Consider the following 23455-nt stretch of genomic DNA (forward strand, 5'->3'; position numbering starts at 1 on the left):
TTGTATAATTTTGACCACACATTAGTGGGTTGTTGTTAAGTGATGATAGTTCGGTAAATCTCCCGTGAATTAAAATATTGTAAGAGTAAAAGTTATTAAATGAAGTTTAAATTGAATTAAATATTATCGGGTAAATTCCCGTTGTTAAAAATTATTGGCGAGCATTCGGCCGTCTTAAAAAGGGAGTTAAAAATTTATATTGAAGATTTTGTTCTTCTGTTTTAGAATCTTCCAACTATCTGATATTCTGTTGCTAGGGTTTAAGGACGTATCTTTATGTTGCATTGTGTTATCACATGTCATTCTTCGATTAAAATACGTAAAATTAACAAACTAAACATATTGGGTATTAAAATTAAAGAGAAATTCACAATTTAGTGTTAATGAATAAAATAAGTTTAAGTTTAAAATGCCGGTGTAACCCCGACCTCAAATGATAAGTAAATATAAATTGTACGCTAGTCTAAGTCTTATCTGTTAATGAGTACAGAGTTGAGCAATCAGAATCTGGATTTACATCAATGGAAAGGTTATGACCTCAAGGATCCAGCTGTGAATTACAAATCAAGCAAGAGCAATTCTCAAGAAACTTATCAGTAAAAGATCGATATTTTATTGAGTCATAAATGGATATTAGAGAAATAATGGATATATTAAAGTTTAACAAGACATGGATCAAACAGTAAATCTGAAAGTCTCTCTAAGACAACATGATTCGCGAGAACTTATTTGGATTTTTGGAAGTCACTTAGACATTTGAATTTTCTATATGGTCAGAACTGGATGTATTGTGAACTATCTGAATTAAGATGAAAGAAAGTTCTAAAGAACTTCCTTTTCTTTCAAGGGGGAGGGTGTTGCATGATACATAATATCATGTAATTAGATCGTATAATAAAATAGCGTCATATACTTAGCTAGTATAAATATATATACCTTTTAGTTAGTTAACCTTATTCTCGTAAGACTTACATGCATGAGTAAGCAAAATAGGTATAAGCATGAGCAGGCAATAGCTATGTCCACGCCTAACCGCAAGTGCGTAGCTTGGTGTCAACCACAAAGCCATAGTAGCATGCGCTACAACGCTCTAAATTGCGTAGGGGAAATTACTTGTTGTTTTGCAGTTTCTCTTAGCAAGCGTATATAAGTCCGAGCGCAAGTAGATATAAGCAAGCGATTACAGCCATTACAAGATGCCATAACTGACGATGCTAATTTAAGCTGACGGCTGACCAAATGAACAATATAACATAGATGGATGTATGATGGATTTTCAACTATGGAGCTATTCACTGTTACTCTTACCAGATAAGTTAATGTTAAGAAATAGGATATTGTTAATGTGCTTTGTAAAGTTTAAATTGCTTATTGCTCACTATAATTCACTAAATGTTTTAAAATGCTCAACACTGTTCTCATTTTTTGTTCGTTCTCACCGGCGAACGTAACACTGGTAATAACACTGCCGAAATAATCAGTAAGAATGAATGCAAAATCATCTGTATATAATTAAAGATTAGCGTAACGCTGTTACTACTTGTAAAAAAACGAGAATTAAATCAAGAATATCATCAAATATTGACGTGTTTAAATTTACATTATAATATAACATTTTTAGTACGCGCGTGCTGATTGGTCGAGAAGCGTGTTTCTGAAACTGTATAGAAACACGGGACTTTTCCCGCGGAACTTGACAAGCGAAGTAATGTAATGAGAATTTGTAATTGAATCGGATTATAATATTTGTACAAAATCTTTTTATTGAGTTATTTTATAAAATAATTTTTTTCCTGTGTTTCTATACAGTTTTATAAACACTTGTGGGAGTTTGGGCGAACTCGAAATAACGTGGAAAATTCCCATTGATTATTTTTTGTTCTCCCGAACTCCCACGCGTGTTTCTATAACTACTGTATAGAAACATGGAAAATATTTTCTATTTCTTAATTAACATCGTTATCTGTTCTCTATTTACTTTTCTTTTCAACAAATCTAACATTCTTCAGGGAAACGTCGACTCGGCGAATTTAAATTAAGAAAATGAAATTATGCCCGTCAAAATTTTAATGTTGGGAGACACTCACTACAAGCCAAAGGACAACTTTAGACTAATTTCATATCTCAGCGATAAAGAGGAACTTTTCTGAAAGAGAAGCTTACTAAAATTAGTAAAACTGCCAAGTTTGGCTGCGAATTGTTGTAAATTATGGAAAATATAACCATGCGAAGTGTTCGATTTTTTTATACTTTTGTATTACGGCCGGAAGTTTTATCGAGATTGCGTTGATACAATTTAAATGGTATCACAAATACACCAACGTATGTTCCCCCGTTTCCGGGTGTAATTCCTAATCTCCGGGCAGAATTAATACCCTCCCACGATGCTTCGCACCGGCTCGGGGATAAAATAGAATGTAGATCTGGTAAACGCTGTTTAATGAGGAATCTTTAAGTACCTCCAACCTTCAATTTGTAAATTTTTTTCAGGCTTTAGGTGCTCCTTAGTTTCACTATATTTTTTTACAGCTCCTTGGTTTCACTATATTTTTTTACAGCTACAGCTATTTAATGATTCCACCTTTTCATTTATTTTAAAATTTTACTGCGCATTTGCAAAAATAAACTTGCGAATATTTTATTGAATGCTCTACGTTTTCTTTCGCGCTGCATTTTCAATAAATCACAAGATTCTATGAGGAAGAATCTGTTGTTATCTTCTCAGTGCATGTTACGCTATTGGAGACTGTTGTCTTCTTACGTCTGGTCGACGAATTATTTGATGAAAAACACGTATGAAGGCTTTTCTGTACGTTTGGTCGAGACAGGCGTAAATTATTGGATTGCACATGCTGTTCAGTAATGGAAGTGCGCGCATTGTATAAAAGAGAATGTAAATCCCGTGAATGGTGCTTAGTGAGGAATTATTACTCACATAAAGCAATGTTGGATGGTAAATTGAAAGTACTATCGTTATAATCCGAGGACACCAGCAACATATGAAAACTCCAACAACAACCAATAACATTTTAATCACTTTTAAATCTTGACGAAATACAGCTTGTCGGCTCGGGTTGTTTATTTGACCCAGTTCCCCGTTTAAGAACATCTTCTGGCGTTTATGAACCACAAGAAAAATGAGAACGTACATAATTATTATGCATATGGTGGGAAGCATAAATGCAATGATTGATAAAAGGGTATAAAATCCTTTGATTTCATTTAGGTCGTTTACACTGCAAGGACCGACACCGCCGTCCAAAATTCCACTGCTGCCTGCAAATGGAGTGGCGGCGTACGTGGCAATGGAGGATGAAATGAAAACAATCAGGAAAATTATTTTCACTGATCTGGAAGTTGTCATTCGTGACTTATATTGAAGTGGTTTGCTGATTTTAAGATATCGATCAACACTGATGAATGTCAATGTGTAAATGGATGTTGTCAACGCAAAAGTGTCAATCCACACTAAAAAGCGACACAGATGAATTGAGATTGAATTTTTCTGTTCAGGATCAAGATTGAGTTGATACAACTTGAATGGTATCACCAACACACCAACGATAAGATCAGCCACAGCCAGAAAAACAATAAAATATTTATTTGGTTGATGAAGACTTCTTTCTCTCCAGGTCACAATCAACACCAAAGCATTTCCCAGAAGTGTGCAAATGGCGATGAAAATCAACATAATTTCGTAAAATAAAAAAAATCGTTCCGGGAATTTTGCCAATCTATTTTCTGTCATCCCTGATTGATTAGTATACTTAAACTGTATACCACTGATATTCGTTGACAGCATTATTTCTGGGCACTATTTAAAATAGATTTAGAAATATAAGTTTAGAAAATGATAGTCAACGACTGCGGTCAGAAATGTGTACGGGTGTGGCAAAATATACCTATCTACACATTTGTACGTTATTTTGTTTCCTTCGTTGAAACTTTTTGCGAACGGCTTACAAGGCCTTGTAGGAAATATTCATGTATTACGAAAGTCGAATTATATAATAACGTTAAGAATTAAAGCAATTTCGTTGTGTCGAGAACCATGAACTATCAGCGGACAGACGCACGGAATGACGTCACAGATAATTTTAACGAATTTACTCAGTCATTCTTGTTTTATTTTTTGAGCCAATCACATTTTAGCACGTCTCCTAAGCTAGCCAATAGCATTTCTTCAATCCAATGGCATATCTTCAATCCTATAAATCATGTACGTGTATAAATCATGTTTGCAAAATTTCTACTTTGACAAGATGAGAACAAAAAATTTCTCGCCCCGGCGGGTCGTGGCCACTTTGTCTTGTTATTATCATAAATCATCTCATACCGTGTATCTATAACTGAATAGACAACGGTTCAATGTTATCTATTTGTTAAATCATTGCCAAGTACATACAGGTTACACTAAAAATAAGTACATGCATGCAGCAAGCCCTTGCTATTCCAAAACAAGCACAAAATCTCCTGTGGTAGCACGACGTAAACTTTTCATTACTATATATGAAATGACGGGAAGCTCACTTAAGGTTATATTATGACTTTGAAGTTAGATGTTTCGTTATTTATGTTAAGGTTTACCTGATTACTCTCAAATCCACAACTGCAACTCCATGGACCTTAAGTATAATCCTTTATAGACACAAGATAGGAATTGGTTTTTTATATTTCTTTTGCTCTAAACTCGGCAAAAATCGTATATTCCTGAATGATTTAATGGAATTGGTTGGGAGAAAATTGCGTTGCATTGGCAAAACCGTCTGTTTAATAAGAGTAGCAAGGATTAATTTAGAAAATCTTAGTTATTTTGTCTTAGTTATTTATTAATTGAAAACGCTCACGTGTGAGTCTGCTTTTTATAATTAAACGTAAAGAAAAAAGAAAAAAATTAACATATTTTATAGTGCTACTGCATGTTATTAATTTTTACTTTGTCTAGCAAAAAGATCGTCAAGTGTATAAATTTCGCTCGCACGTGTGGAGTGGGGTCGTGTAGGAGTGCAACGCTACATTGCTTTAACTGTTATTACGATCAAAACAATTGTAAACCTAGGAGTGGTATAATAATAGTGTAACTCGATAACTCGTAAAGTGACCAGCATATAGAAAATTCTGAAATAAAAATAATGAAATAATAAGAAGTTCGGTTTCTTGTTTGCTGTTAGCAGAATATTTGCATGGACTTTTCATCTTCAATTTGCGAATATTAACATTTTTTGCAGTCTCGCACCACCAGGGCCTCCGGCCTCTGAGAGGCTTTAGCTACGGCTTTGGTCTCACCGTATTTTTCCAGCTACGCGAAAAAAGACTACCGTATTGTGACTGCATGGATTACTAAAATTTATTTTTTTTATGACAGAAATAATGCCCTAAAATTATTTTATCGATTCCACCTTTTTTTAATTTAAAATTTTTACATATTACCTATTTGTAGAAATAATCTTCTAATATTCAACGTTTTCTTAAACGCCGCATTTAATAAAGTCACGAGATTACTCGAGGGAGAGTAGGTTTTTAACCTCTCGATGGGCGTAACGCTAATGGTGGCTGTTGTCGGCTTAAATCTGGCCGGTGAATTATTCGTTCAAAAAGACGTTTAAAGGCTTCTCTGTATGTTTGGTCAAGACAGGCGTAAATTATTGGATTGCACATACTGTTCAGTAATGGAAGCGCACGCATTGCATAACCGAAAACTAAGATGAAGTAAAAGGTGTTTAGTGAGGTAACAACAAATGCACTTGAATAATTCGAAAGAAATACTATTATAATCCAAGGACACCAGCAACATATAAAAACTCCAACGACAAGCAGCAGCATTTTTATCACTTTTAAATCTTGACGAAATGCACCTTGTTGATTCTGATTGTTTATTTCACCCAGTTCCCCATTTAAGAACATCTTCTGTCGTTTATGAGCAATACGAAAAATGAGAACGTACATAATCATTAATCTTATCCAGGTTGTTAACATTGTTTATACTGCAAGGACCGACACCGCCGTCCAAAATTCCAACGCTGCCTGCAAATGGAGTGGCGGCGTACGTGGCAATGGAGGATGAAATGAAAACAATCAGGAAAATCATTTTCACTGATCTGGAAGTTGTCATTCGTGATTTATATTGAAGTGGCTTGCTGATTTTGAGATATCGATCAAAACTGATAAATGTCAACGTGTAAATGGATGTTGATAAAGTAAATGTGTCAATCCAAACTAAAAAGCGACAAAGATGAACAGACATTGTACGTATTGATTCAATATCGAGAAGGAGTTTATAAAATCGCAATGGTATCACAAACACACCAACGAGAAGATCAGCCACAGCCAGAAAAGCAATAAAATATTTACTTGGTTGATGAAGACTTCTTTCTCTCCAGGTCACAATCAAGACCGAAGTATTTCCCAAAATAATAAAAAAAGCGATGAAAATTATTATAATTCCGTAGGATAAATTCAGCCGCTTAATGAATTCTATTATGGTGGACAAACTGCTGTCGGTCATCCCTGATTGGCTCGTCTGATCATGCTGTGTACCATTGATATTGGTTGGAAACATTATTGTAAATCTTGGCTCTATTGAAATTACAGAATAAATATTTTTGAATCCGAATAAAGTAGTCAATATATTTACGCTGATGCGCCCGCCAAGGAAAAGTCATCAATAAATTGTATAGACAGCGTAAGATCAAACAGTGATCAGAAACGCTGGCATGTGAACATGATTTAAGCCCCGTTTACACTACACTCGATTTATTGGCACGGCATGGCTAAAATTATTTCCCGACCCCAATTTTATTAGTGTTCGATGAAAATTATTATAATTCGTACGATAAATGCAGCTGCTTAAGAAATTCTGTCATGGTGGACAATCTTCTGTCGGTCATCCCTGATTGGTTTGTATGATTATTCTGTGTACCATTGATATTGGTTGCCAACATTATTTCTAAAATTAGCCCTATTGAAATTAAAGGATACAAATTGGAAATGAAAGGTAACATTTTGGGAAATTGTCAATGGTTGTGCCGATGCGGAAATTTTACGGACATGCAGGGTACGTAATTTGCTTCCCGTAGGCTTAACTGCAAGTTTGTAGAAATACTGACAAAGCCATAGAATATGTTCAAGAATTACGGAAAATTGATCATTTGTCTCTAAAGCACGAACATTTGTAACTAAATGATTGGCAAGTGGTTGCGGAAGAAAAGTCGAGTAAATTTGTAAATGGAGTAAGTTGAGCTGTAATTTGTAAGTTGAGCTGGTTCACAGTTTTTTATAGGGAAAACTCTAAACTTAGAAATCTAATTATTCCAAGCTTTGCATGCAATGCAAGCCGCAATGGTTACTATATTCACAGCTACAGTAAATACTAAATAGGAAAACCTTATTGTGCTGCCAAGTTTTAATTTCTCGTCTATTTACCTTCTCACAAACACATAATAATTTGAAATATATCTCGGAGACTCGTGATTCTGACCAGTTCGTTACGATCAAATCTCTTTAAATGTTTTGGTCTCTTGGTACTTTCCTGGTATAGGCTCTCCTCGCTTGTCGCTTGGTGCTTGCGGAAGGCTTGTGTTATCAACTAAGACTGTCTGCTTTTACGGACCAGGCTGTTCTCAAAAGGTGATTATTTTTCTTCAATAAATGAGATACTTGTCATGACGTTTCAATAAAAACGACTGTGCTTTTATTGCATCACCAATTGATAATAATCAAGGTTCTGTCAAAATAGTCATATAATATTTAGCTATGTATTCTTCATGTAAATCGTGACAATTTACCGCCAGGTTTATTTCATTGCTATTAAATGTACGTTAAGTATATAAACTATTTATAGCAGGAGTCGGCTGGATAAGAGTGGGAACGTTTAATTCAAATTAATAAAGACCGTCGACTGTCAATATACTGCTTACATAATTAAAAATTTCATTATACAACAAAAATTTATTTGAATAAAGGAGAATGAAACGAAAACAATCAGAAAGATTATTTCCGTTGGTAGTTTGGTACTTCCTATAAACGCTTGTATTTTAGACAACGACGTGTTCTTCCAGTTCTCAAAAGATACGTTTTTTAATATTATAATTATAATGATACTGGTCATAACGTTTCGATCAATAAGTAATGTGCTTTTATTGCATAGTCAATTCAATAATTATCAAGTCTCTGTCAATGATAGTACTCAGTATTTCAAACGTTAAACGACACTACTATGTGTCTCCTTGCATGTACATCTTGTTACCCCCTCATTTTAAGCTCTTATGGACAACAACAACACGCTTAGTATAATCCTGGTATATATAGGATAATCCTTTCGTATAGGATTTTCAAAAATCGATCGCAAAAAAAAAAGAACTCCTCTTTTCCCCTGCCGCCAGCTTGTTTTGCAAACACTGTAAAAAATGTGTTAAAATAAATATTTTGGAAGGGCTGACTTTATTGTAGCCTGATGAAAAAGCGATCGCGAATTAAAACATTCTTAAAATGAGCAGTTTTCTGTAAGATTAATTTAAAAGTTTTCATTAAAAGAGATAAGGACTGTAAAATTAATATACTATAAATAATTAAACTTTCATAAACGAAAATGAAGAAAATTACCGAAGAAAAACGACAATTATTTCAATGATATTAATTTATATTTAAAAATCATTGGTTACTTTGTCTTACAGAAAGAATAACGCGCTCGATCCCTCCACTCGATAGAGTGAAGCTTCTCTACGTGAGAAACATTTGTCAAATTAATTTGATATTCCTTTATTCACCATTTTCCATTATTCATTTTTAACTTTTTAATTATATTCGGCGATATTTCGCATGAAGCGTGGTATATCTCAAAAAACAATAGGCCACACCCAGACAATTTTCGGATTTCTTAAAGTCTAGGACAACATTTCCTGCATGTAAATTTTAGCTGGCCTTTTCTTTATTGTAATCTGATAAAAAATATCAGGTAAACCTATTTCGCAAACAATTGTTTCGCTTCGAGCTCACTTCAAACGGAGTATGCAAAAAATGTTCTCGAAAACAAGAACTTGCGTACTTAATGACAGGTCAGATGAATGAACGATTGTTAGCTTTCCGGTATAGTCCCAAAGCTATTGCATGTGTTGGCTTCTCCAGTCTGGTCGACACATCATTCGATGAAAAAGACGTTTGAAGGCTTCTCTGTATGTTTGGTCGAACCAGGCATAAATGATAGGATTGCACATGCTGTTCAGTAATGGAAGCGCGCGTATTACAACAAATGCTATGTAATATCTGTAACTAACACCATATATATATGGATGATAAAACGACAGCAAAATCGTTACAATCCACGGAAACCAGCAACATATAAAAACTCCAACAACAACCAACAACATTTTAATCACTTTTATATCTTGACGAAGTGCAGCTCGTCGATTTTGATTGTTTATTTGGCCCAGTTCCCCGTTTAAAAACGTCTTCTGTCGTTTATGAGCAACAAGAAAAATGAAAACGTACATAATCAGCATGAATATGGTGGGAAGAAAAAACACAATGATTGATAAAAAAGTGAAAAATGCTTTGCTTCGGTCGTCAAGATGGATTAAAATGCAAGGACCAACGCCATTTTCTAAAAGTGCAATGTTTCCAGGATGTGGAGCAGCGGCGTACGTGGCAATGGACGATGAAATGAAAACAATGAGGAATATTATTTTTACTAATCTGGAAGTTGTCATTCGTGATTTATATTGAAGTGGCTTGCTGATTTTGAGATATCGATCAAAACTGATGAAGTTAAGTGTGCAGATAGATGTTGTTAGCGCAAATGTGTCAATCCACGCTGAAAGCGACAGAGGTGAACTGACATTGCATTTTTCTGTTCAGCATCAAGACTGAGTTGATACAATTTCAATGGTATCACAACAAATCCAACGATAAGATCAGCCCCAGCCAGAAAAGCGATAAAGTATTTATTTGGTTGATGAAGACTTCTTTCTTTCCAGGTCACAATCAACACCAAAATATTTCCAAAGAATGTGAAGATGGCGATTAAAACTAACAAAGATACGTGATACGGAAGAGATTGTTTCTCGTGTGCTAACACGTCTGTCCACTTGTTAATATCTGTCGTCCCTGATTGATTTGTGAAGTTATCAGTGGCCATGATACTTTTTCAAACGCTCGATTACACTGGTTCTAAATTAAAAAAAAAAATTCAACCACGTTAATCCTCGTTTAACAAAAGGCAGCAATAATTGGTCGTGCATAACACATGCAGATAGTAAAGATTCAGTGAATTGTCTGAAAGTTATCATAGATTTTCGAAATGAATATGCTTGGGTGCGATCACAATAATGTTTCTTTAAAACAAAACAAACCCTGGATAAAAGCACAAAATTATGCGATTCTGATTTAGAGAAAATTTGAATTTCTGTTTTGTCTCTCGCTATGTAAAATATGCAACAATTATCGATGAAAATTTGAGCGGATGAAATCATGAAAATTTAGGCCGATGCCAAATCGATTATTCTCTTGAAGAAATTTCTAAAGCTTCAGCAAGCATAATTTGTAGAACTGTTTCTTCCGCTAGCTGCCCTGGTAGTGGATGCATTCTGGTTTAATGCCATGGTGGAGGAACAAAATGGTATGTTCCTTACATGATTGAACGACATTGTGCTTTACGCCATAATTAAAAATGAAAAGCTCTAGTAAAATTACAGAACATAAACTGATATGCAAAGGTCCAATAAAGGCTATTATTAATATATTATTTAACAACAAAGCAACACAAACTGTGAGGAAGGACAACCTTGAAAGCTGACTTTACCTGTATTTATCATTGAATATCCACTAGGTAATATATGGAATCTCTTCCCTGACTACCGCCAGTCAAACTCTTATATATTCATCGTCTGTTTTTACATCAGACTTTTCAGCTACAATAGATTTCAGCTGACTGACCGACGGTCTTTGTAATAGTTTATGGCTTCGCTTCACCATCAGTCAAACCCCGATGAAGTTACGTTATTGGATAACGTCCTATTATCAACTATTTCGTTTTAACGTTCGTTGACATTAAAATAAAATGAGTAACTCAAGAAATATCTATTCATCACTGTAATCAATCTCTCTTTTATTAAAAATGAACGTTTATTAAGAACAATATTTTTCAGTTCGACATTGCATAATTTGCTTTTCTATGTTTGGTACAGAATAACATTCATTTCATTTTGCCAAAAGGAACATGGATTTTGCTATTACAACAATAATATCTGGGATTTAGAAAATAAATGTATCGTCATTATATTATATATGATAAAACGCGCTACATTTAACCAATCAGAAATGACAGGGGAAAATTCTTTAATATAACGTTACACCAATATGCTCAATAGCTGAGATAATCAATTCCTACTTTAAATTACAACGAGCTCGAATTAACGCCGCATTAGCAGCTGAATTTAATCGACACCCAAGATGTTTATATGAATCTCATTTCTAATTCATATTTGTCCATTTCTGTTCTGCTCTTAATTGAATAAAATGCTACTGAATAAATTAACACAAGTCCAAATTTCTTTCTAAATTCGTATTTTGCAATCTGTGGCCTGCCGCCTGCCTGTGAAATGGCCATTTTGAGACTGAAACTATAAACACCAGGTTATTTATTTAGGGGCCGTTCACACTAGCCATTTAGATATCGATCCGAGATCGATTTGGAGCCACATTGGGCCAAATGTGGACGGTGGAAAACGAGCCGAAACCGAATCGAGATCGAATAGAGTGCAACAGTCGATAAAACCGCAAGTTTAGGACATGTCGTCACCATCACTTTGAAATTACATGTTTTTTGAGTATAACTAATGCGAAGTGCATTTTCCTACCATGAAATTGACTCTGTTTTGACACCCTGGAATTTTAATCTTTGTTTGACATATTTTGAGATATATCTCGGCAAAAATCAATAAGAAGTTAATTCATATATAGAAAACAAATTATAACATTGACGTAGAATCGAACGTTAGGTTCTTATAGTTGATTGCATGGTCATCGCACTATTCGGTGAAAAAGACGTTTGAAAGATTCTCTGTATGTTTTGTCCAGACAGGCATAAATAATTGGATTGCACATACTGTTAAGTAAAGGAAGTATGCTTATTACAAAAAATGTTATATAATATCCGTGGCCAACACCAAGTACATTTCCATAATAAAACATCACCAACATCACAATAGCCCACGGACCCCAGCAACATATGAAAACTCCAACGACAACCAATAACATTTTAATCACTTTTAGATCTTGACGAAATGAGCCACGTTGGTTCTGATTGTTTATTTGACCCAGTTCCCCATTTAGGAACATCTTCTTTCGTTTATGAGCAACAAGAAAAATGAGAACGTACATAATCATTATGATTATGGAGGGAAGAAAAAAACCACCAATTGATAAAAAGGTGAACAATCCTTTCATTTCATTCAATACCTTGGTTCGTAATTTGCAGGGACCGACGCCATTCACCAAGTGTCCAATGCCCCCTGAATGAAGGGTGACGGCGTATGTTGCAATGAAAGTTGAAATGATAAGAATTAGGAAAATTATTTTTACTGATCTGGAAGTTGTCATTCGTGATTTATATTGAAGTGGTTTGCTGATTTTGAGATATCGATCAAAACTGATGAATGTCAACGTGTAAATTGATATTGTAAAAGCAAAGGTGTCAATCCACACTAAAAATCTACACAGATGAAGAGACATTGTACTTAGTGATTCATGATCTAGATTGCGTTGGTACAATTTCAATGGTATCAGCAACACACCAACGAGAAGATCAGCCACAGCCAGAAAAGCAATAAAATATTTATTTGGTTGATGAAGACCTCTTTCCCTCCAGGTCGCAATCAAGACTAAGGTATTTCCTAGAAGTGTGAAGATGGCGATGAAAACCAAGATAATGAGGTAGCAAAGAGCAATTTGTTCCTGAAAGTCCAAGTCCAAGTTCATCCTTCCAGCGTTGATATAGTTCTTGACATCAATGTCATGGAAAAAACTTCAACTTTTCATTTAAAGATCGAGCGACGCTTACTTCTCACCGAACTGAAATAAAATTTACATTAACATGTTTTTAGGTCCAAACTACTTGCAATTTGGAACGCATACGGCAGATGCTCTTTTAAATAAGGTGATGCACCACAAAATGATGTAGAGAATACTGTGCCATACTGGACCAGGCAGATCATTTCTGTCCTCATACAATCGGTATAGTTAATAATCAAACGAGCCCTGGCAGCTGCTCGATCGTTTTATTTAAATCCCGGTAAAAAAATTTACATTAAATTTCGAAGCGTCTGTGCACGAATGATTTAGGATAGAAATATAGGCACAATTTTCAATATGATCTGCATGGTTATGGAGTTAAAATAATTGTACAAAAGAGCAAATATATACCTAGAACACATGAAGCTTTTCTTTTTCTATAATCCGAAAATCAACATGATTTTTCGAACGAATTTGAACTGAAACTAAGAATGAAAGTCTTTATAATTTGAGCTGGATAATTCAATAGCACCATGCAGCATTTTACCTTCTAGTTTATATCGCTAATATTCCCACTTTCTTTCCCCTCTGAGTTAAAATTCAGATGTTGACGATGTTCAAGGTTTTTACAAACCGTGTAATAATACTTTCAGCTGCACGACGGCTTTAATGAAGCTACAACATGATCGTAAGTTGATTATTAATGTTTCAGTAAGTATTGCAGAAGTAATAAAATCCAGATGAAGGTTCCATCAATACTGATATGTTGTTGAAAATTAAAACATTGATTATATTTCATTTAATGCCTAAATGAAACCTGGCTCAGGGATGACGCTCTTGAATTTTTTAATTTGCTTTCTCATAACTAGACGAGAAATGCATTTTGTACAAACAAAGGCTTTCAACTGACATATGCCTTCCTCGTGAAGAAACGTGTTTAAAAGGAATTTAGATAAATTATTATATAATTTAATCTGGCATCAAATGTGGTATAACAACTGCCTAAATAGACAAAACACTTCTCGACGTTTCGACCTGAGGGCCTTCGTCAGGAAAGTTAGTAAGACTAACTGTCCTGACTAAAGCCCTCTAACTCCTAATACTAACTCTCCTGACGAAGGCCCTTAGGTCGAAACGTCGAGAAGTGTTTTGTCTATTTAGGCAGTTGTTATACCACATTTGATGCTAAGTTGTTTGAAGACGCTGCCACGCTGCCCCTTGGTTATATTGGAATATAATCTGGTGGCTTTCATTTGTTAACCAACATCGGTTTCGAAACTAGTGTATTCACGGATTCTAGAGATCATTTCTGGAAAAGTCTCATTGTCAGACAACGCATAGTTTTATATCATAAGGTACGTTCGGTTGGTGTTTTAAGTCACCAGCAGATTTTGTAAAAACTATTCTTATCATTCACACAGGTTGATCAATCTGGGGCAAAATTCAAATCGGCATGCATATAAATTATACGGTAATACATCGCCTTAAATCTATAAGCATAAAAAAGCACTTTTATTTGAAAAATCATACAAGAATTTGGAATATTCTTTTAAAAAATAGATTAAAAATCTAAACTCAGTTTATTAACAATGATACTGTGACCATTTATAAGTTACCGTTCGTCTTCATCCTGTCCATTGCCCAGCGGAACAAAACCTTTTCCACCGCATCTTTCACAGTATGTGTTATTCTTTCTCTTTCCCCAAATATGGTCGATACAATACTTTAGAGGAGGCTTGGTCGAGCCTTTCTCATCTTGCTCTGGTCCAACCAGAGCTAGCACGGTGGTGAAGAATACCAGGGAGAACAAGATTGAGAGCCCGATGGTGCAAAACATGAAAATTCCAAATTGAAAAAAGAAAACAATTTTCGCTCCCAGCATAAAAACCGACGCCCCGAGTGTAGAACAAGCGCCTGAGAGAACTGAGATTCCAACATGGGTAAGGGTGTGACGGACCTTAGTCAGCCGATCTTGACCAACTAGGTCCATGTAACCTTCTGCCAAATGAACCACATAGTCAACTGCGAGACCGACGACTAATGTGAGATTCAGTGATTCGAGAACTCCGAGCTTCCAGCCAATCATTGCGATTATACCAAGTACGGAGCATGTGATCAGGGAAATGGTCAACGAAGCAAGAGTTCCAACTATGATATTCGTTGTTGCCATAACAAGAACGACGAAGGACGAAAACAGACCAATTAAAATGCCTGTAATTGCACTTCGCACTAAAATCTAAAAACCAAAAGGTAAATTAATAAATTATAACAATTATGCAGTAAGGGCATATTCAGCCAAGTATCTACCAACTTAAAAAAATCAAACACCTTAATAGGGACGTTCCCAAAATGTGCTTGAGTGTCATGATCTGAGCCTTATAGGAAGTGAATGTTAAACGAGTTCTATTGGTAAATTAAACATGATCGTATAAAATTATTTAAATTCCTGTTTAAACCCAGTGGTCTTCAAACTTTTCCCAAAAGGAGAAATGAGAGAACTGGTATAGCTTATTATATAATTATATGCTTTGAAAAGTCTCGTAAAGTGTAGTTACCTCTTGAACTTTTAACCAATGCCATGCATTGTTAATCCCTACTGTTGCTTGAAAACCGTTGGCACATGATGGCGGCATCTCTTTCATCTGAAATCAGAGAACAGGTTGAAGTTTTTATGGAAGATCGTTACGAAATAAAATCATCAACAATTGGAGTACATCAGGGCACTTTCTTCAGGCAACTGAACAAAAGATTAATGTATTTATACCATAGAACAATAGAAGCTCCGTAAAAGATAAAAATTTCTATAGTTTTATATTTCATCGAAATACTTAGTGGTTCCCTAAGTATCTATACTGGTATTTGTAATACGCAGAAACAAAAAGAGCACCTTCGATTTTACAATGGTGTTTGCAGCTGTATTAGCTTCTCCGAAAAGCCGCTTTTCATTACAAAAAGGGCACTTTTTAATCCCTTGAAAACTTTTGGGGGGCACGTGCCACCCCCCCCCCCCTCTGTCCCTCCGGTTCCTATGCTCCTGCCAAACCAGCAGAGTACGCATGAGCATCAGTAATGATAGAGCTTAAATTACACAACAATGTTTTACTGCTTTGCCCAAACTCATTTGAACTAAATAGGGTTAACTTTGTTTCTCTATATACAGTTACTGAAATATGATTTAACCTTTTCGTTAACAAAGTCCTCCCAATTATTGTAGATTGGTAATCCATCTTTGTAGGATAGGGAAGAAGGGTCCAATGTTGTGTTCAGTGCAATGGCCATAAACTTTAAACGATGACCGTACTTATTTCCTAAGAAATATAAGATGTAATGAACGTTAGACCCGTGAAAACTGTTCTTTGAGATTGAATGTTTATAATTCATCTACCGGTAACAGCTTTAATAGGCAGCTTTAGCTGTGGCTACGAGTACGAGTACGACTGCGAGATTCGTCATTCTCGCGTGCTGTTTGCTTACGCCATCAGCCAAAACTCGTAGTCGCCGAGCTTTTGAGTACGAGTTTCTTGATAAATTTCGTACTCGAAAGCCCAACGACTACGAGTTTTGGCTGATGGCGTAAGCAAACAACGCGCGAGAATGACGAATCTCTTACTCTTAGTCACTGCTAAAGCTCTCTAATAAAAGTTCAGACTACCAAAACCGACATATTTAATCTCATTTTAAAAAAATCCAAATGAAATCGCTCAAAATGAAGAAACAAGGTTGATTAAACAAACAGCTAGCTTACAACCTCTCGTTGTTGTGGTTTACAATTTCTTGCTGTTTTTTTCTCATTATTTAATTGATCACCTTGTATGAGATTCTTTGATCCTTTTTCCATGCTGGTATCTAGAGTTCCTCCAATCAATGGACTATATATTTCAAAATCGTAACTATTTGCGTACTCGGGGGATTTACCATCAAAAATAAAGAATCCAAGCGCCACCTCAAAGAACCTGTAGTATGTATCTGGCAACAAGGAGACGTTAAAAAGTTGAGGATTCGCGATCATTAACTGTCGTATTTTTTCTCCACTTGTAGGAAGACTGAAATCAGATCCATCAGGATATTTCGACTTGTTACTTTCAATCTGGAAGAAAAGTTCAGTGCATGAAGTTTTAAAAGAATATCTCAGTTACTCAGTTTATTATTATTCAAAAACATTTATTATTTTTGCACACAGATTATAAATTCAGCTAGAAGCTAAATGGCAAATACAGCCTCGAATACATGAACATTTCCCAGAAAAAATAGGATATTTTGTGATTCCGGACCTTTACGAAGGTGACCGGAACTGTCGAAATCGGATAAAGCCCGTTCCCTTCCAAACTAAGCTTAAAATCTATCAGACTGGTTGTATCAAGCCTGTTTAGCTGAAACGGTGGATAAGTTCAAATTAGAAAGTAAGTCCAACGTTACATTCAACAAGCGAACTAAATGTTTTTTTACCTTATAAATGTTTTTTTACCTTAATACAACGATACTGTTTACAACTACATATTCAGTGCATAATATTCAAGTTGACTCATTCAAGAGAGATGTAAGAGTGTTATATTTAATTTTGACATATCCACCGTTTAAGTTAATCGGGCTTGATACAACCGGCCCCTAGTAGCCAAGTTACCCAACCTATATAGCCACATTATGTTTATTCAAATATTCAGTTCTGCCCGACTTAGCTTATATAAAAGCTTATACAAAATAGCTTTTACAAAATTATATAATAAAGCTTATAAAAAAAAAGCTTATACAAAATTATATAATAGCTTATACACAAGACGTCAGTTGGGCAAAACTGAATAATTATATGAATTAACAAACATCTCCACCTCCCACCCCTTAATTAATTATCGTTCTAGTTACGCCGCTGAACAAAATTCGGCAATGCGATCGCTGAGCGAAGTTGCAACCATGCAGCGAGTTTTTTCTTCGCCATCAAGATCTTTTGAAAAAATTTATTTCCAAAAGATGATGACACGGAGATGAATCTTTAAAAATTAACGAATAATCTGAAAGGTTGCTATGTGGAAACAAACGTAACACATACCGTCAACCACTCATCCAGTCTCTCGAAAATACACTGTACTTCAACCTTTCCGGTGACTTCACTTCGTCGTAGTCTTAGATCATACTCTTGTTCGCTTCGTAAATTTTGAAGATCATCACAAAATGTCTACAATGTGGTGAATAATTATTAAGAGTTAATTAAAATTTTCATTAACTTGTTTGTGTTTATGAATGTTTCAGGGAGGATAAAGGCCCTGTTACAACTTGCAACTTGCAGTGCAATGCTACTTTTGAGAGATGTAGGTAAAAATTTGGCAACTACGTAACTTTCATGTTTATCACGCTCCGTGTACCTTTCTTACAATTACGTTTCCTACAATCCATAGGAAACAACAGTAACTTTAACAGCATGCACATGCGCAAATCCAGCTGTTTTTCTCTTTCGTTTATCATAACACATAAAATTATCAAAAAAAAAAGGATGCAGTTCTTGTATAATAATGAAGGTTCATGCAAATTAACAAGTCAAAAGATTGGATTACGCGGGATCTCTAATCTGGGAAGAAGTGACGTTCCTTTCACAATAATATTCAATTGTATTGTACGTAACCTTGCCCAGTTTAGAATAGTAGATTCGTTAGGTTGAAATTTCTTCAAGGGGCGAGGCCCGGGCAGCTATCCCCTCTTTCCTTTGCTGTGTACACCCCCAAGAATAAAGGATGCTTAACCTACCAGCAGAGAAGTTTGACATGGAATGAGATTCATGTCAAAGCTTTCATCAAACACTGTTCTTCCTTTACATTTGAAATCAGTCATATGACAATCGCTACGGTCTTGTTCTTTCAAACCCCAGATGATATGAACAACAATGACATTGTCTTCTTGACTTGGTTTGAACGCACTCTTCCGCAAATCAACGACTTTTCCCCAGTTTGTGTTTGGACCGAACACCTGAGTCTTTGAAACAAAATAAAACATTCTTGCCATAAAATTATAATTATTTCACTCATTCAATAGGCACTTGTAGGATGAGGACGTGAACGTCAAAGACGACGTGAAAATGGCGAGTAAATAGCGTGGCATGTTATAGACGCACAACGTCATTTATTTGCCATTTTCACGTCTTCTTTGATGTTTACGTGATCGTGCTAAATGGTAATCACATTTTTCTCACATATGCATGTGCATGCATGTAAGCGAGGAAACATAAGTGTTTTTTTTAGTTCAGGGGTAATAATGTGATGATAAGACACGCTCATACTTAAGATGACTTAAGAACTTATATTTTTGAAATTCCTTTGAAAAAAAGGGCACATCTTTGTGCATCAAGAAAGAGGGGGACACCGTATCTTCCCTGTCCCGGATTTCGATCCCCAGTTGCATGCGATATTTTCTGACCCTCAGAATTGCATGCATTGATAGTTATATTTAAGAAATCAACTTCAGCATTGTTTAATCAATCAATCTAATAGTGATTGGAGCGTTTTTATTTAGCTACTACCCTCATTTCCAGTTATCATTTCAACCAATGTTATGGAGTCAATTTTAGAAGGAGAGGCGAAAGGCCCACTGGCGCTGTTTCCATACGACAATTTGTGAATAGATTCAAAACATTCATACAAAAATTGAAATAATGATTAGTTCCTACTTGTTCTTTGTCCGGTCCAAGCTGCGCAGCGAATCCAAGAAACACACAAACCAGGATGCTGAAAAACGCCACGACCCCCCAGCGTGTATATTTTTGTGTAACGATCTTCTCATAGAACCAACCGCCAAGAAACGTGATCACGAAATTTCCGTTTGGTCCGTCCACGTTACCGTCTGCTTGTTCAACCTCTTGCATTTCCAGCGGTTGCTGGGGTCTTGTGCGGCGGCATATCGGCCAGAAGCAGCAACGACCTTTTCGTCTCATTTCGTGAAAAATAACGACCGTTGGCAGGAAGAGAGTGCAGGAACAGTAATTGACGGCGACCAGGATTGCCGAAAAGAGGCCGAAAGATGAGACTGCAAGTAATGGTGACTGGACGTTTGATAGAAATGCGATAGTTGTTGTGAGGGAAGTGATGAAGGTAGCCTTAGCAGCACTTCGAAATACCTTTGACAATCGAATTGTGAGGTCCAAATTGGGATAATTGCGACCGTACTCTTTCCATGTGTCCATAAAAACAAAAATGTTGTCAGAACCGATGCCAAGAATTATGAAAATGACGAGAACGTGAAATATACCAATGTATTTGTAGTCGAACACGACGCGATAGATGAAGTTGGCGATATTGAAGCTGGATATGATGCTAAAGATACCCCAGGATGTGATCCAAAAAGAACCCGTTTGTAGCAACATGAACGCAAATATGAACACAAAACTTGCGATAGCCAAAGCCATGTCATAGATAATTTGTGATTTCATTGCTTTGCCCAGGAGTGCCTTTTCAAAATAATAAAGATTCATATCACCAAGTTTATCTTTGTAGATTTCGTTCATCCTGTCACTAAAAACATCAGTTATGATATCATCAGTCTTCTCTTTTTGTTCCTGTTCTTTCTGCTCTGTTGAAAAGTATCCTTTCATGGGCCAACCGAAGTACACGAGAGATCTTGTGTACTTCGAGATTGCTATGTTTCTGTTCATGTCGATGACAGCGTCTCTTCCGATATGAAAATTCAAGATGGCTGCGGTCAATGTGATATTTTTTGCTCTTTCTAGCACTGCAACTATATTATCGAAGCCCGAATCATCAAAAGTAGCATCGATAGATTTAAAAGTACCGTCAAAAAACCTGATGATGGATAATGGTGGTTTACAAGTCTGATTTGAGCCGACGGTTTGCATTTGACACAGTTCACTTTTGTACGTTTGGTCTTCGAATAGTGAATCTTCGTTTGCTTTGATTCGTCTCAGGTTTTCTTTGGTGAATACATTGCCATCTCTGGATTCATAGAACAATTCCAGCTGAGAGTATTGGATACTTCTTTCCTTCTGCCCAGTCGTCACGGAGGAGCTTGGTGTAATAGAATCGTCACTGTGAACGTTCTTCCAAGCATCTGTTCGCAATTTTGTCGAGTCTTCGTTCAGGAATAATGGCAGAGTTGAGAAATCAGGACTTACAATATCATAACCACTTAGCAGTAAGATTACTGTTAACAAAATCATGAAGATCTGAACACACACTCCAATACCTTCAAAAAACAAACAGTAGAAACACACATAAGCCGCAAAATAAGTAGTCAATTTGATTTTAACTCTTTTCTACCAATTTTTTAAAAAAATTAATACACATTCAGAAAATTCAATCATGACATATTTCCGATAAACTTATGATTCCTACAGGCATGTGTTCACCCCTAAGAGAAGTAAAACGTGCTGTAAAGTGTTTTTTATCCGAAAAAAAATGAAGTGCTTTTTAAATTATATATAATTTACAAAATATTTTGCGAATATGACTGCGACTACGGATGTTTTGCGATTATTTTCTTCACTAATAACCACAATTATAAAAAAGCCAAGCAAAAAATGTCATTCAAGTATAGATCAGGTCGATAATATTTGAAAGGAACACATATAAACACAAAACAAGAAAGCTTACCGAAGGCGTATTTCGAGTATTTCACAACCAGTCTGGCATAGGCAATCGGCTTTTCTTCTGTGTCTTGTTCCATTTCAAGAGTAAGCGGTGTCTCACTCTCGCTTTGTCTGTCCATTTCGCTGCCCTTTGATGTTTTTTTTTCCACTTTCTATTGTGTCATCTGGCATATTTTAGTGAAAAAAAGGCCAAAGAAAAGGTAAAAGCAGTAGTTCATCTTAAGTCATCTTGCTTTTGAATGATTATCACGTCATCAAACGAACCAGGCCAGGTATTTTTACCGTATAGTTAAAAGTTCCGGTGACTAATAATATGGCATTGCCATTGAGTTACTCCTGTCTAATCCTATTGTTTTTGCAAACATTTCCAGCTAAAGTATATAAGAGAAAACAGAGTTATTTGCAACTCCAATGTCTTAGCAGAAGAATGTGAAATTAAAGAGTAATTGACCGTATTTAAAAGTTGCAAACTTTGAAACTTTGAACAAGCTCTATTATTGATTTAATATTCATTTATTCATTTATTTATTTATTAAATCATATATGTTAGAAAATGCCAGTTGTCAGTTACCGCCGACTAATTAAATATTTGTTCCTTACAAATACTCTGAAATTGCCATTTTCTGAATTGAAGTGCCACCGTGCGGTTTAACCGATAGAGACACTGAAAATGTTCCTGGGCGCTTGAGTGGGCGTCAAAATGTAAAATGTTGACCTTCGCTGAGCCTAAATTAACAAAATACTTGATTATATCCGGATAGTCCGGTTCACTTTGCTTCTGAAGCCGAAAGGTAGCGTTGGGTGCGATAGCCTACGGGGACAGGAAGTAAAACGATAACTGACGGCTATCTGGGATCAACGTTCCCGTTCATGTAGAGTTCACAGGCCTAAATTCAGAGCTTCCACTATTGAAGGAAATTCCCTTCATAATGGCAACCACGAGGGAGGGAGGGATCAATGTTAATAGGATATATTATGCAGTCTTTTCAAAAGTTCTTTGTCTCTTTCTTTTGTAATTGTTACTCCCTAAGAGAACAGTCATATCTCGCATATGCAAATGAGTTGGCCTAGTTCTTCATGCAGAAACTCGCCGCCATTTTGAAAAAACTGTTTAACTGAAAGATAATCACATATTATTTGGGGTTGCATAACAAATCAGTTTCAGTGGAATTGTGGAAACAATTTTCGGTACTAATCCCTGTACTAACTATTCCTTATTCATGTATTTCTTCTCACCATCAAAAATTTCCTGTCACTATTCCATACTGTTGAATATTATTTGCTTAGTTTGACAACTTCTGACCGTAGATTTTGAAAATCAAACATTACGGGTGTTGAAATTTAGTTCTTGACTTCTTGTGTCCTCAATAATGTGTCATTATTAATGATACTCTATAGTTTCTTCACAGAAATTTACTAAATTTGTGAGTTGTGATCAGCAAAATCTTAAAAATACCACTCGCGTCATCGATCCAAAACAATCATTGGTATGCGGTAATTATCACCAGCATATTCACGTGGAGGGAAAGTGTGTAGGGTCGGGATACTCACGGGGGTCTACACTCACTAGATACGTTTACATTCAAGGTTTGGTAGATTTCTGTAAAATCCAAACAGTAAACATAATCACTGAAATAAACAACAGTAATGATCTTTCTCGAAGGGCAAAAATAAAAGTCGTTGACTCGTTTTAGCACCCCGTATTACGTAAAAATAACCAGTAAATTATCGAATCGAGAACACTTGGATCATCACCAATGATTTATACCAAATTTTTACTATGAGAGCATATATCAATAGTTACTAAGTCTTTCAACTTTCAAGGGATTGTTTTACAGAATACTCAAGCAAAAAATATTCGCTTCG

The 23455-nt window shown here is 35.7% G+C and overlaps 4 protein-coding genes and 1 pseudogene across 4 annotated transcripts; all 5 read right to left on the minus strand.

Moving 5' to 3' along the window:
* Positions 1–2731: 2731 nt before the first annotated feature.
* LOC114534710 (octopamine receptor Oamb-like) lies at positions 2732–3748 on the minus strand. The gene has a single exon (XM_028556176.1). The coding sequence runs from the start codon at positions 3746–3748 to the stop codon at positions 2732–2734; it is 1017 nt and encodes a 338-aa protein (XP_028411977.1).
* A 1671-nt stretch (positions 3749–5419) lies between these two features.
* On the minus strand, positions 5420–6244 carry LOC114534711 (annotated as a pseudogene).
* A 2854-nt stretch (positions 6245–9098) lies between these two features.
* Positions 9099–10132, minus strand: LOC114534712 (alpha-2B adrenergic receptor-like). Its single transcript, XM_028556177.1, has 2 exons — positions 9862–10132; positions 9099–9808 (listed from the first exon to the last, which is right to left on the minus strand). The coding sequence occupies exons 1-2, from the start codon at positions 10130–10132 to the stop codon at positions 9099–9101; spliced, it is 981 nt and encodes a 326-aa protein (XP_028411978.1).
* A 1883-nt stretch (positions 10133–12015) lies between these two features.
* On the minus strand, positions 12016–12972 carry LOC114534713 (alpha-2B adrenergic receptor-like). Its single transcript, XM_028556179.1, has one exon. It carries the CDS (start codon positions 12970–12972, stop codon positions 12016–12018), a length of 957 nt encoding a protein of 318 aa, XP_028411980.1.
* A 1645-nt stretch (positions 12973–14617) lies between these two features.
* LOC114534714 (protein dispatched homolog 3-like) lies at positions 14618–21708 on the minus strand. The gene is made up of 8 exons (XM_028556180.1): positions 21594–21708; positions 19658–21186; positions 19271–19305; positions 18742–18988; positions 18050–18175; positions 16813–17092; positions 16186–16313; positions 14618–15241 (listed from the first exon to the last, which is right to left on the minus strand). The coding sequence occupies exons 1-8, from the start codon at positions 21706–21708 to the stop codon at positions 14618–14620; spliced, it is 3084 nt and encodes a 1027-aa protein (XP_028411981.1).
* Between the last annotated feature and the right edge of the window lie 1747 nt (positions 21709–23455).

Source organism: Dendronephthya gigantea, unplaced genomic scaffold, assembly GCF_004324835.1.
Source record: "Dendronephthya gigantea isolate DGI-Jeju-01 unplaced genomic scaffold, DenGig_1.0 000105F, whole genome shotgun sequence".
Taxonomy (NCBI): Eukaryota; Metazoa; Cnidaria; class Anthozoa; order Malacalcyonacea; family Nephtheidae; genus Dendronephthya; species Dendronephthya gigantea.